Raw genomic sequence first — 15,645 nt, 5'->3', positions numbered from 1 at the left:
AGAATTTTCTCTATTACGAATTTCTGGATAAATGAAATAAACGTTGATGTTGCGAGAAATTTGACGGTGAATTTCTTTTCTAGACCGGCGGATGGCGGGCGAGCAACTGAATGGTGCCGTGTGAATACACCACATTTACATGTACAGAATTTTGCGCAGACAGGGGCTCGTGACTTTGACGTGTACACTTTGGCGTATGCACTTTGGCCTATCTGTGATGGCGTATGCCGGTAGTTTTGAATGTTATGAATAGTAAACAATTATTTTTAGTGTGTTTATTTTCATGTCGTAATTGGAATGGTTGTTGTCACACATATTTATAAAAATAGGTTAAAATGAGTGTTGTGTTTCAAGACAACATCGGTTGGGTTTTATCTCACGACATGTTCGTGAAAAGTATTTATGGTGAAGTCTATGACAATAACGTTACGTGTAGGTTAGAGTTCGACCCAGCACTGTTTAAGATTGAAACTCCATTTATAAATAAAGCACCTATCGACTCAGATAATTCGTTGGGCTCAGATAATTCCGGTAATTTGTGGTTTTCACCCAAGAAGAAAAGAAGAACTAACAGAAACGGCGCCGAAAGTACGAATAACAGTGCAGAGCAAGTAGTGAGTTTCTTTGTGAAATTTTAAGTGACTGAGGAAGCTAATATAAATAATATTTGTATGCAGATTTTTTTCAGTTACTACGCAGATAATTCGACATCAATAACCCATATCATTATTTTGACTTTCCTTATGGCTATTATATTATTAAAAATTGTACTGTAGTTACACTACATTTTTCAGACTTGTTTTTAACAATGTTTTAGATGCCACTATTTCACATCACAAACAAAAAAACAGTTTTTGCACCACGTGGAGGCAAAATTTGTGGTATTATGTAGTCCTACGTAAAAGTAATAGGCTGCTACATAAAGCCAAACACTCAGCTTTGCACAAGACACCTTATCAACTTAGCTTTGTAAGTCTCTGTCTAATACTCAAATTTTTCAGTTGTGCTGAGGTGAAATCAGTGTCTGTACAATAGTTAGAGAGTACATGTGAGGGTGTTGGAATTATGGACTACGAATCCCATGATAGAGGGATATCACAGTTAAAATTCTGAGATACATGTACAGTGCTGTGCTGGAAGTTGATGGACACCATGTCTTCTGCTGAATACTTCACTCATTTTCCGCTATTGCAGGCTGTCCTTGACAATGGGATTTGCAAAACACAGAGTGTGAAGGAATAAATGAATTCTCATTGGCTACTTCTGCCCTAAGAATTATTTTTTATTATTTTTATTTTATTGTACCATTATACACTCGTATAACCAAACATATAAGTGTGCCCACTTCCAGGACATGGGAAGACACGCTAACCACGGATTTAATGTGCCTTGTGGCTTAAAGATGTGGCCAGTATTCCAGCCAACCAGGACTTGGTTTTTAGGTGGTTTTCCATCTCCATTTAGATAAATGCCAAGGTGGTTCCCAAGTTACAACTCAGTTATGCAATGGACAAACAGTTTGAAAAACAATTCTACATTTTGACCATACAGTTATACTAGACAAAAGGGGTACATAGATTTCTTCCGTGGGAGGGAGATGGCTATCAATAGCTTTAAAATGCCTTTGTGTATGATGACCCTAATGTAGTAATAGCCTGTATACGGACAAGGTGCCGTTCTCCATGAAATTGGAGCTGTACCGTACTAGTCCTGACCTAGCACTGGCAAGATAAAAGGCATCAGAAGGGGGAGAATGCACTGTTGTCCTAAGATGTAATGTTGCAGAAGACAGTTAAGTGAAAATAAAACAAGTAAACAATCTTTTATGTTTTTGTAAGGGATATTAAGCGTGTGAAGCAGCAACACGCAGTTTCTGCACTAGATTGTAAACATGTTACTTCCAAAAAAAGTTTTGTTTCACCTACGGTTCAAAAACTTAAAAAGGTCCTCCATTCCTGTTTAATATATCATTTTGTGACAATAAAACTTTAGTTCTGTAAGAGAGTGTGTCAAATTGTGCGGACTGTATTTTGTTGCAATTAAGTGATATCACTCTTCAAAACATACATTGCAGTATTGACCATTAACCTGTTTACTAAGTAACGTATTACAGAGACAGTAGTAGAATGTAAGTATTGTAAGCCTGACAGAAAAACTTACAGATGAACCAAGTATTGTGTTTGTAAAATTCTACAGTCCTAGATCTGTATCATGGCATTACAGAAGTGTCAGATTCCAACCATCTGCCTTGACACATGTTGTCCTCGATATGGCGGAAATGGTTAGTTCCAGTGTACAGAATATAGTATGTAAACAAGCCAAGAAATATAAACAAAAATAATAATGACACAATAACGTCTCACACCAAAAATAAAATGAATCTAATGGGACAATGGCAGAAAATTCGTGCTTTAGAGTGGGGACAAGCTAAATGTACAACAATAAAAAAACACTGCACTATCCTAAGGCAAATAATATAAAAAAAGAATTGCATTACCTACCATAAATATACAGCAGACGAAACATCACAATTACTATAGAATATATCCAAAACAAAAATTAATTTTCAACAAAAGCTTCCAGCAGTAGCAGCACATAGATTGGCCACCACGCGCACGCACACGTGTACATGACACCCCCCCCCCCCCCACACACACACACACACACACACACACACACACACACACACACACACACCAACTACACATTACCAAGATGACAACCAGAACTCCAAAGAACCCAATACCACACGTTAAAATCAGCACGTCCGCATCCACCACCAGAAGGCACTATGAAATACAACATGACATCTACAAACACAACCAACTCAAAAAATACCACGTCATAATGACGTCACACACAACACGACCAATACATCACAGGTCAAAGCAGACAGGTGCAATCAGACGCTTCTGTTGATAATAATAATGGAAATGGAAGCAATGTGTATTTTGTTTCAAATATGCCCCACCAAGCAACAAAGCCAGGAGGAAATGTCTGGAGTTTAATTTTCGTTTCCTTCTCATTGTGATCTGTCTTTCGCTTGCCTTTCATGTAACCATATACCCCCGACCTTCCTTTTACATACTCACCACTTGTCATGCTGTTTCAAGGGGGGAAAAAACTGGCATTGTAAAAGTTTAATTTTTGTTAGCACATGTTTCTCTTGGTCTCATTAAAATTTTAGTTATCTTTGGTGTAGGTCTATACGCCTATTCCAGAAAGAAGAATAGGCCTATTTGTTGCATAGATAGATTGCTACAACCTTGCTGTGAAAGACACTGTAACAAACCTTGTTGAGAAAACTGAATGGCAATTATTGCACCCGCAATAAAGGCTAGGCAAGTAGCTAGCGGCAATTTCAATTGTCATATGCTGACAAAAAGAGCTACTAGAAAATTCTAAAAAGTTCTGATCTGATGCAAAGTCATTGAATGGATCAGACTATTCAGTAAATCTTTTGTGTATCAATGCTGTGAAGAAAATGCAGTGAACTGACAGGAAACCAAACTATTACATTCCACACTTAAATATATATTCACATCTGAAGATTCTACCATACCAACGGTTGATCACTTAAACAACAACAAATGAGAACATGGAGAAAAGCATCCACTGTACTGTAAAGACCATTAAGGTGAACTCAAAGAGAACAAGGGTCTAGGCCCTAATGGAATCTGTCAGTGTGACAGAATGAATGGGAAAATGGTGCAATTAATTATGGTTTACAAAAATGGTGAACGAACAGATGCACAGAATTACAAACCAAGATCGTTAATATCTATCTGTGGTAGGAACCTAGAGTATATTGTAAGCCTCAAGAAAATAAACTTATGTGAAATAATTAGCCTGAGTTGAGGAAAATCACAGTTCACTTTAAATACATACCATGTCTTGCAGATAGTTGACGCAGATTTCTGAAAGACATTAAACACTGGATCTCATTGTTGACTGATAATCAATGTACCCTCAATCTAAAAAAAAATTTAATGCGAAACTTCCTGGCAGATTAAAACTGTGTGCCCGACCGAGACTCGAACTCGGGACCTTTGCCTTTCGCGGGCAAGTGCTCTACCATCTGAGCTACCGAAACACGACTCATGCCCGGTACTCACAGCTTTACTTCTGCCAGTACCTCGTCTCCTACCTTCCAAACTTTACAGAAGCTCTCCTGCGAAACTTGCAGAACTAGCACTCCTGAAAGAAAGGATATTGCGGAGACATGGCTTAGCCACAGCCTGGGGGACGTTTCCAGAATGAGATTTTCACTCTGCAGCGGAGTGTGCGCTGATATGAAACTTCCTGGCAGATTAAAACTGTGTGCCCGACCGAGACTCGAACTCGGGACCTTTGCCTTTCGCGGGCAAGTGCTCTACCATCTGAGCTACCGAAGCACGACTCACGCCCGGTACTCACAGCTTTACTTCTGCCAGTACCTCGTCTCCTACCTTCCAAACTTTACAGAAGCTCTCCTGCGAAACTTGCAGAACTAGCACTCCTGAAAGGAAGGATATTGCGGAGACATGGCTTAGCCACAGCCTGGGGGACGTTTCCAGAATGAGATTTTCACTCTGCAGCGGAGTGTGCGCTGATATGAAACTTCCTGGCAGATTAAAACTGTGTGCCCGACCGAGACTCGAACTCGGGACCTTTGCCTTTCGCGGGCAAGTGCTCTACCATCTGAGCTACCGAAGCTGCAGAGTGAAAATCTCATTCTGGAAACGTCCCCCAGGCTGTGGCTAAGCCATGTCTCCGCAATATCCTTTCTTTCAGGAGTGCTAGTTCTGCAAGTTTCGCAGGAGAGCTTCTGTAAAGTTTGGAAGGTAGGAGACGAGGTACTGGCAGAAGTAAAGCTGTGAGTACCGGGCGTGAGTCGTGCTTCGGTAGCTCAGATGGTAGAGCACTTGCCCGCGAAAGGCAAAGGTCCCGAGTTCGAGTCTCGGTCGGGCACACAGTTTTAATCTGCCAGGAAGTTTCATATCAGCGCACACTCCGCTGCAGAGTGAAAATCTCATTCTGAAAATTTAATGCGGTTTGGCAAACCTAACTCGAGAATCATTGTTTGCAGAGACTTTAATGATGATTTTCTGTCAAAAAGGCTGACTGAGAGCACCTAAAGTTGCTGATGCCCAACTTTGGGTTATTTCCACAGCAGAATTCCCTTCAAGAATTGATAGACTCAATGCAATAGATATTGGTAAGTTGTTTTTAGACTCAACAACCTGCTATAACTTATTTGTAAAACCAATATTCAAGGGTTTATCCAACCACAATAAAAATAATAATAATTGTGTGTCGCTCAAGGGCCTGGTGCTGTTCTTTCGATTGGACACCATTTTGGTGACTTGCATGACCCTAACCTACCCTAGTTACCCAATTGACAGACCAAGCAAGGTTGTGCAATGTTTAGCACACTGGACTTACATTTGGCATGATGGTGGTTCAAATCCGTATCCAGGTGTCTAGATTTCCCTTAATCATTTAGGACAAATGCTGGGATGGCTCCTTTGAAAGAGCACAGCCAATTTCATTTCCAACCCTTCCTTAATCCACACTTCTGCTCCATCTCTAATGACCTTATTATCAACAAGATGTTAAATGCTAATCTTCCTTCCAATCAAGGGAGGGTGACCTATAGTTTAATGTGGAATCCGAATGGTGTGTCATTCCTTGCAACTCCTCACATTGAGAGATGAAGGCTAGTTTAAAGGCAGACTGAAAATTCCTGTGGCCCAACCATGGTTCAATCCCGCAACCTCTCATTTCCAGGCAAGCTAAACCACCAGGCCTGACATCCAACTATGATGGTCAAATGTTAACAATACAATATACTGACCAGTGAGGTACAAATCAAAGAAATATCGTGTCACAGGATCATGAACAATGACTCAGTCATAATGATTACAGTAAAAATATGCGAAGAACACAGAGGAGAAACAGTAGACAGTGCTGGCAGAAAAATTTAGCCTAACTTTTTCTTTAACATATTCCTACAATATTTTGTTTCTTGTGTTTACCTAAAATGCAAGCAATCAAAACTATGGTTAAAATTAAACAGAAGCAAGGATAAGGATAAGAGGTTGATAACTCCTGGGATTAAAAAATCTTGTGCTGGGAAGAGAGATCTATACCTCATTCAGAGAACAAGCTTAGTCAAGATTTGAAACTCCATTACCATGAGTTCTGTAAAATCCTCCAGTCTGATGTTAACAAATGAAAATTCATGTGTTGTGCCCAGAAAAATAAAGTGCCTAAAGCATGAGGCAAAAATTGTTTGAAACATTGTTGTACCATAAACAAACAAAAGTAGGGAACCAATGAAATTAGTCCCCAGCAAGTAGCTCTGGGAAGAATGGTGACACTTTCAAATCATTGTCCACAAAATTCAATGATTACTTCATTAAGTGGCAGCAAACATTGCACCCAGTAATTAAATCCAAATACGTATGCATTAGATTTACTTGCGCAGATGCTACATCACCAAAAGACATTAGTTTCAAAAGTACAGTCCCTGAGGAGAATTACAAAATTCATCAAATCACTAAATTCTGCTGGCCATGATGTTTCTGGCAGAATATTAAAAACGTGTTCTGATATCATAAGATTTCTCCTAAGCTATCTTTCTTATCAATCAGTGAACTAGGGCGTATTTCCCGCCAGATTTAGTTCTGTTGTAGTATCGCCCTGACCTACAAAGCTGGAGACAAGCAAACAGCCTTAGAAGTACAGATCTGTATCACTTCTTCCATTCTATTCAAGAGTGTTTCAGAAAGACAGATACTAACTCCTTTAACTGAGCAGAATTTATTAACTGCCTCTTAGTTTGGCTTTCGTAAAAAATTATCCACAGAGAAGGCAATACAACATCTCACAAATGATTATCCTGTTGAGTTATTCTGTGATCACAAAATTGTATTCTACAAACTAAAATGTTCTGGCATTAATGGCATCGGTCTTACATGGATGGTTTCAGATCTGCTTGACAGAAGGCAGAGGGGTCTCATTAACAGACCTCGTTGCAGGCATCAAACTAACCTCAGAGTGGGGGAACATAATATGAGGAGTTCCAAAAGGATTAGAACTGGGCTCATTCTTGTGTCTTATCTCCATAAATGATTTTTCAATAACTTTAAAGGGTAGTTCAAAGTCTAATTTCTGCTGCTGCAAACATAATCATGCTAATCAAGGGCCCAAACTCAACCATAGCTGACAGCCAATAGTTTAAGTCTTAATCTCAAAAGGTTCACATGACGCCATTCCAAACTAGCAATAAGGACATACACTATGTGATCAAAAGTATCCAAACAGTTGACTGAAAATGACTTACAATTTTGTGTCACCCTTTATCGGTAATGCTGGAATTCAATTTGATGACAGCTTCCACTCTCACAGGCATATGTTTAATCAGGTGCTGGAAGGTTTCTTGGGGAATGGCAGCCCATTCTTCATGGAGTGCTACACTGAGGAGAGGCATTGATGTCGGTCAGTGAGGCCTGGCATGAAGTCGGCATTCCAAAACATCCCAAACGTGTTCTATAGAATGCAGGTCAGGACTCTGTGCAGGCCAGTCTATTACAGGGATGTTATTGTCGTGTAACCACTCCGCCCCAGGCCGTGCTTTATGAACAGGTGCTCAATTGTTTTGAAAGATGCAATCGCCATGCCTGGATTGCTCTTCAACAGTGGGAAGTAAGAAGGTGCTTAAAACATCAATGCAGGCCTGTGTTGTGATAGTGCCACGCAAAACAAGGGGTGCAAGCCCCCTCCATGAAAAACACGACCACACCATAACACCATCGCCTCCGAATTTTACTGTTGGCACTAGACATACTGGCAGATGACGTTCACCAGGCATTTGCCATACCCACACCCTGCCGTCAGATCACCACATTGTGTACCGTGATACGTCACTCCACACAATGTTTTTCCACTGTTCAGTCGCCCAGTGTTTACATTCCTTAGACCAAGCACGGTGTCATTTGACATTTACCGGTGTGGTGTGTGGCTTATGAGCAGCCGCTCGACCATGAAATCCAAGTTTTCTCATGTCTCGCCTAACTGTCATAGTACTTGTAGTAGATCCTGAAGCAGTACGGAATTTCTGTATGGTGGTCTGGATAGATGTCTGCCTATTACACATTATGACCCTCTTCAACTGTTGGCGATCTCTGTCAGTTGGCAGATGAGGTCGGCCTGTTCGCTCTTGTGCCGTATGTGTCCCTTCACATTTCCACTTCACTGTCGCATCAGAAACAGTGGACCTAGGGATGTTTAGTAGTGTGGAAATCTCACATACAGACATATGACACAAGTGACACCCAATCACCTGACCATGTTCGAAGTCCATGACTTCTGCGGAGCGCCCTATTCTGCTCTCTCATGTGTAATGACTGTTGAGGTCGCTGATATGGAGTTCGTGTCATTAGGTGCAGCACAATGCACCTAATATCAAAAATGTATGTTTTTGTGGGTGTCCGGATACTTTTGATCACATAGTGTATTAACACCATAAGTAGACATTGATGGCCATACAACAAATGAAAAACTGTAAAATTCATTGGCGTTGAGTTATATAACAAATTGAAATGGGGTCAACAGAAAGCTAAACTAATGAAGAAGCTCTGTCCATTGTTTTATGATCTCAGAAGCAACTATCATTTTTACACTCACTTTACAATATATTTGCTCCACACATATGAACAAAAATAAGTTTCAGCATAACTGTGTTTCACACAGTTAACTAATCAACACCCAAAAATAATTCTGATGTAAACTCTGTCTCCCTGTGTAGGGCTTAGAATGGAGACTGGTGGGGAGATATTCAACAAGCTCTTGCCTAACACAAGGGAAGAAATAGGGACTCCCTGCCATTTAAAAGAAATGAAAAACATACCCCATTAGCTATTCTTTCTACAAATTATCAAGAATACTGAGACTCAGGGACTGAAAAGTTCTGTTAGATGCATGACAAGTAGCAGGGGTCACTGTAAAGCTTCATGACAAGTAGTTATCTACTGTAAATAGGTCTCTGTATTTTCAAATGAAGGTACATTTTTCTTTGAGAATTATCATCGTAACAAAGTAAATATTGAGCTACTAAAAGCAGATAAAAAGCAGCTTCGTAATATAACTGAAGAGAGAGCAACGTTTTTCAAAGTAGCAATATTTTTTTAATTTACTCAATTTTTAACCAAAATGTATTTTATTGTTATTAAAGCTGTAGAGGTCGGGGTGAATGACTTCTGTGGTGGGTGATAGAGCTGGGCTTCTAGTGGTCAGGAAGGCCTGCTGTTCACCACCCTAGGCAAGGTTCCAAGGGCGTGGCGGGTAGGTACCTGGTGGATGCTCGACATGCCATCATATAAATAGCATTTACATATAGTAGTTTCTTCTTTGCCACAATATGTTGATGACGGTGCTAGGTGGTGGCAGTGAGCCCAAGATTAGGCTGCTTGGTCGGTTGGATTAGCAGGCAGCCGCTTGACACAGCCAAAGTGCAACATCACCCACGGCAGTGGGCGCTTCAGTAATGTCGTACAGACTCAAGTCCTGATGCAGGGTGGTATGTGGCAGTTGGAGTAAGCAGCAGCACTGACTGGTACAAATACACAGTTCATTGTGGGACACATCAGAGTGTGTTGAAGCAAACTGTGGACTGCAGTGCCGACACAGTGGTGACATGTCCCTGGACAGTTAACAGCAGATGGCAGCAAGGTTTGTCCTTAAAGAGGCAACGAACGACTACAGAGTTTTCCCACAGAGGTGGTGACAGACAGCATGTGGTCCCTGCACAAGCCATAGACACCCAGAGTAGGTGGCCAGTGGTGGATGGAAGTCAACCAGCAGGCAGCCTGCTGTTTGGAAGGTACCAGGTCAGCAGCACTCAGACTTAGCGCACACAGCAAACCCACAGCTGGTGCAGACAGCATCAGTCAGAAGCAGCTTGTTGACCCATTTCTGGTTGTAGACTTCCCCTTGTAGGTGGCTGCTGGCAGTGACTGATGATGCCTGTCTAGGACGAGTAGTATTTATACGCACTCAGTCCACTGTTGTTTCTGAAATGGTAGGGCCTGTCTCCCATAAGTCACAACAGATGTCGATGTGGCATTTTCACCTTTTAGGACTGGTTTCTGTGGTCTCAGCATCTTTCGCAAAAACATCTTACCGACTGCTGTACTGTGATTTCTTGCATCAGCCTGCTATGAGGTCTCGTGCTAAGTCTGTCATAGAATTCTTCTGCTGGGAGAGGTGGAGCTGAGGCACAATATGGTATAGGGAGTTAATTTTCTATGATTGCCTTTGTTTTTTTGATACTGTATATTGTGACGTGTACCACATCCACTAATGTTCTCTTCCTCAATGGGACATGCAGAACATGATGAATGAATGAGTGAGCAACAGTCTCAGTTTTCTTGATGTGTCTGTTGACAACTCAGCATCTCAGTTATTCAGTGAATTACCTTTTGTCCTTAAATTATTCCTCCAAGGACTTTCCAGTATCACATTTAAATGGTTTATCAGATGTGGTCAGTAACATCATCAGATTATTGCCTGACAGTGTTGTTGTCTGCAGTGAAGTTGGGTCATTGGACCATCATGGGAAATGCAGTGCAACTTTTACAGAATTTCCACTTGATGCAGTGAGTGGTAAGTCTCTTTGAATGTGCATAAATGAAAGATAATGCTCATAACAGAGAAAGAGAACTTGATAGCATTGAATTACGAGGTTAATGATAAAATTTTGAGAGCCCATAAGATCGATTAATTATTTATAGGCAATATTGAGAAGTGATATGATATGAAATAAGATAAACACTTTCAGTCAGTTGTATGGAAGACAAATGAAAGACTTGGATTTGTTGAGTTGTTACTAGGAAACTGCAGCATTTTAATTCCACTGCTCCAGAATTTGGAGCTTTTACAGTGTAGACATTGCAACAGACATTGAACAAATTTAGAGAGACACAGTGCCAGGATCACAACTTCTCAGTATTTTCCACATGAAAGAGTAACAGAACTGATAGGGAACTGAAATGGGTATTTGTGCAAGTAAGATGAGATTGTTCTTTCATATCAGTATAGGTTACATTTAGAGAACTGTTGTTCAAGGAAGACAGTTCAGTAAGCCTGCTGCCTCCCTCACGTACTTCATGCAGGTATCATGAGAATAAGACATGTGAGATTAGGGAGTGTACCAAGGCACTTAGCCATTTACCCTGTTTCAATACACAAATGGAATTGGGCAATAATTCAGAGGAATTATTTTGAGGTGGAGGGGAGAGTGGAATTTGAGATAGTATGAGCTATAAAGTAACTCTTAAATATCACACAGAATAAGTAATATACAGAATATGAAGTTGCAGGGTGCATCATAAATTTGTGCATGGATGTTCATTGACTAATTCCACATTGTTAAATTTAATTTTAATTGCCATCTCCCAACTCTTGTGTACCCTTTATATGATAGTTTCCTCAAGTGCATTTCATGCAGCCTGTAACTTGAAGTGTAAATAAACTTTAAGATACAATATTTGACATGCAGGGCACTTTTGATTTCTATCAATTCACGTTTTCAGGTTAATCTTGTGGCAAACAAATCATCAGTTTTACTTAACAATGCAAAGAAACAGGGTGTGTTCAATTGTGAGCCATCATCATCAGATACCTTAAGAAGAAACGAAGATGCTAGAAACCTATCAGTTATATTTTACAAAGAAAACTCTGATGAACAAAATAAGACATTTCATGGAGCCAACAATCAGGAGTTTCCCATAATAGTGTCACATGGAGAGAAAAAGTATGTTTTCCCACCAAGGTGTATGTTCTTTAATAATGATATAAGCAACTTGAACCAGAAATTGGATGTCCTTGGGAAGTTCGATCTGCTGCTCTTGGACCCACCTTGGTGGAATAAATATATACGAAGGAAGAAACAAAAGTCTCGTGAATCAAGGTAAGTTATGGATAATGAGAATAAGAAATTATGATTCCACAGATGAGATAATTCTGTTAGTTTGGTCCCTGTATGATACTTTTACTTCCTTTGTTGTCTTCAGTTACAGTATGATGTATGATGAGGACCTGTTAAAATTGCCAGTTGCATCCTTAATAGCTCCTGGTGCACTTGTTGCAGTATGGTGCACAAATTCTGAAACACACATAAATACAATGAAAAATAAAATATTTCCTTCTTGGGGAATTGAGTGTGTCAGCAAATGGTACTGGCTGAAGGTACGGTTTCTCCATAATACTTCACATCTGGTAGATTGTGGGGTTTCAAGTCTAGGTGCTCGATGCATACATATAAATTGCTGTGTTTACAAGTATGTTATGTTGTTTTTGCCAGACATTTGCCATCATCTTCTATGGAAGAAACTTTCATGTGAAAGTAGTGAAACCTATAATTTATTTTCTGTTAGGTCACTCGGAGTGGTATACCAGTTTGCAATTTCTCTGAACCTCCTAATAAGCAGCCATTTGAGCAAATACTCTTTGCACATCAACTGTGTACACCAAGAAGTTTTCCATTACCAGAAGATGGAAAAATAGTTATTAGCGTCCCAAGTGCTATTCATTCACACAAACCTCCTCTGACAGGTAAGATTAGTTAATTACTTTGGCTTTTTCATATGTACAAGATGCATGGATAATTTAATATGTTTGAAAAGAAAAAGAATGTGTCTTAAAATTGAAATACATTGCACAATGCTATCGTTGGCTCTCTCATCAATCACTAGATGTCCTCAGAGAAACACAGTGCTTCAAAATATGAGTAGTTAATTCCATTTATACTAGCACTGCTGTACTGCACACCCTATATAAATGACATTTGGCTTAAAATTTGATAACACCTGAGTAATAAACTTAGTGAGGGTGGGTGTGAGGCAGTCACATTTAATGAAACAAAAGCTCTGAAGGTGGGAGGGGGCAGTCTGCAGATGGCACACATCTGTGATCTGAACTCACGAAATTGTATTAATTTAAAAAAATAAATGAAATAAAAGTGGTAAGTCGATCTCTACCCCCACTCAGGAGTCATTGCAGGAATCAGTGGATATCGATATTCATACTGTTTTATCATCATATTTGCTGTTGTCTGCAGGCCAGAGCAGACTTTTCATTGAAGGGTGAATGATGGATAAGCCATTATTCCTGCAAGTCGACATGGGGGCTGCGGTGTCCTGACTTAACTCATAGATGTACACAAGGCTACAGACCCCAATATTTGCAGGCGTCAGGCATCCATTAATAAGCTCCTATTCTTGGGAAATTTGCAGCCAGCACAGCTTAAAGTCGATTGTCCATTCCATCACATAATTGACGGTTAACTATGTGAGTACTGAAAATTTGTTTGCAATTTTTTTTATTGTGTCAGACCAAGTGCCTTATCACGAATTGGATTCTTTGTGTTCTGAGTTTTCGGATGTTTGCCCCAGGTTTAGGTTGTAAAAACAATTTCATGGCCCACGTCACCCTTAAACACTCTGCATGCCCTTGCTTTTTTGGGCAATGGCGGTGCCAGTAGCTTTATGAGAGCAGGTTGAGGCGGGGCTGGATCACTTAATGTCACTGAGAGTGATTACACCAATTACCTCAAGATCACTTAGTGACCGTAAAGAAGCCGTCCAGTCTGCTTCTACTGTGTTTCGAATTCAAGGCAGTAATAGACACGTATCCCATGCCTCACCGGAAGGAGGTGCTCACAAAGTTGCCCGGGGTCTATTCTTTTTGAAAATCGACTTGGTCAAACCCTACCGTGATGCATGAGTCTTGAAAACAGTTGCTTGTGATTAATACATGTTTCAGCATCTGTCAGTATCAATTACTAATGCTTAGGATTGGAGTTCACCTGCCATCTTACAGCATTTCTGAGAACAGGTTATGATGGTTGTTCCTCATTGTATTAACTATCTTGATGATATCTTCTTGACAGATGCTAACATGGAGGATTGCATATGCAGCTTCCATTCTTTGTTTGCTTTTCTGTAGGCCGTGGGCTATTATGTAATCATGATAAGTCTCACTTTTTTCAGGCCTCCATTGTTTGTTTGGGTCATGAAACTACACAGCAGGCGTGTTTCATAGAACAACGTGTCGACACCCTTCTGGCTTCATGCTGTCTGTCTAATCTATAAGAACGTCAGGCATTCCTTGACAAATTGGTGTTGTATCACAAGATTATTCCCAGTGTGGCTCCAATTGCCCACCCCTTGCTTCTGTTGCTTTGGAAAAGTGCTCCTTTCGTTGTTCTGCAGCCCGTGAGCATGCTTTTGTGCAGCTTAAGGATAGTCTTTGCTCCACGCTGTGTCTTGCAACATTCCAACCCAGCAAGCATCTGGTCCTGACCACAGAAGCATCCCATTACAGGGTGGAGTTGGTCCTGGCCTATTGTCATTCAGATGGCTCTGACAGCCTAGTGCCTTTGTGTCAAAAACACTCAATGTGAATCAGCAACATTAGTCTCGGGTGGAAAAAGGAGCTCTTCCTATTGTGTAAGCTTTAAAAAATTCAATGTTCTATTGTGTAGTACAAAATTTCATTTAATTACTGACCATAAGCTCTTGGTGTTCCTGTTTACCCAATCCCTGTCCTGTCCGGACAAAGCCGCTCATCATCTTCAGCATTGGGCTCTGTTTGTGTCCTGGTACAATTATGAGCTCCATTTTCACCCCATATCACAACATGTGAACACGGATCCTCTTTGCCATTTCCCCATGTGCCCTGACCACTCATTCAACCAGGAGGAATTGGTTTGTTTTCAACTGGATATGAAGATGAGGCACATGACAGATGGCTTCCCCATCACCATTTCATATATTGCCTTTGCCGTGGCAGCAGATCCAGTGCTCCAGCAGGCCATGCACATGATAGAACATGGATGATCTGACCGTCAGTTGGGCCAGGCATCGGACCTACTTCAGAATTTTTATGCATTGCGCCATTGCCTTTCCCTCTGAGACGGTGTTATCCTCCCATCGACAGAAGGGTTTACTTCCACATCGTGTTTCCAGTGGCTCTGCAATGGGTGGTTCTCAGCTTATATGAGGTTCACTGGGGAATCTCTCACACAAAACTGTTGGCATGCCACCACGAGTTTTGGTCAGGCATCGATCAGGAGGTGGGACACCAAGTCATGGACTGCCACAAGTATCCGGGTCAATGGGCAGCAGCATGCACTGTACTCTCACCATAGCTGGCCCCTACACAGCCATGGGAAAGAGAGCACAGTGATTTTGATGTCCGTTTGTAGACTCTTTCGTTTTATTGGCAATTGATGCTTCTCCTTATTTTTCTTATGTTGTTCATCATCCATCTGTGACAACAGATGTGACTGTCAAGGCCCTCTTGAAGATATTCTCCGTAGAAGGCTTGCTTTTCATCCTGGCTGTGAGCAAGGGTACTCAGTTTGTGGCATAACTTTTCAAGGACTTTTGTACACATAATGACACTTGCCATGTCATGCCATTTACCTTCCATTCACAATCAATTAGTGAGGCAAAATGCCTTGTACAGATGTTTACATTGCAGATGTGCAAGTACATATAAGATTTCCCAGCCTAGGAAACCCTTACATTTTTGTAAGCTTTTAACAGAACTGTGCCAATTGGGGCAAAGGATCCCACCACCAAGATTCTGCACAGCTAT

The 15,645-nt window shown here is 40.8% G+C and overlaps 1 protein-coding gene across 2 annotated transcripts in view; it reads left to right on the top strand.

Moving 5' to 3' along the window:
* Nucleotides 1-202: 202 nt before the first annotated feature.
* The window catches only part of LOC126483617 (N(6)-adenine-specific methyltransferase METTL4), a 54,580-nt gene continuing 39,137 nt past the window's right edge, over nucleotides 203-15,645 (top strand). The window contains exons 1-4 of one of the 2 annotated variants that reach the window (XR_007587746.1): nucleotides 203-614; nucleotides 11,577-11,953; nucleotides 12,057-12,231; nucleotides 12,420-12,597. Coding sequence is in view for 1 of the 2 variants with exons in the window: in XM_050106662.1 (XP_049962619.1) it covers nucleotides 336-614; nucleotides 11,577-11,953; nucleotides 12,057-12,231; nucleotides 12,420-12,597 (1,009 nt within the window). In the remaining variant the exon portion in view is untranslated. The remainder of the gene's footprint in view (nucleotides 615-11,576; nucleotides 11,954-12,056; nucleotides 12,232-12,419; nucleotides 12,598-15,645) is intronic. The other variant, XM_050106662.1, reaches the window with a different exon arrangement.

Source organism: Schistocerca serialis, chromosome 6, assembly GCF_023864345.2.
Source record: "Schistocerca serialis cubense isolate TAMUIC-IGC-003099 chromosome 6, iqSchSeri2.2, whole genome shotgun sequence".
NCBI lineage: Eukaryota > Metazoa > Arthropoda > Insecta > Orthoptera > Acrididae > Schistocerca > Schistocerca serialis.
The sequence above is the reverse complement of the archived record's forward strand: the minus strand, read 5'-3'. Positions and strand labels throughout refer to the sequence as shown.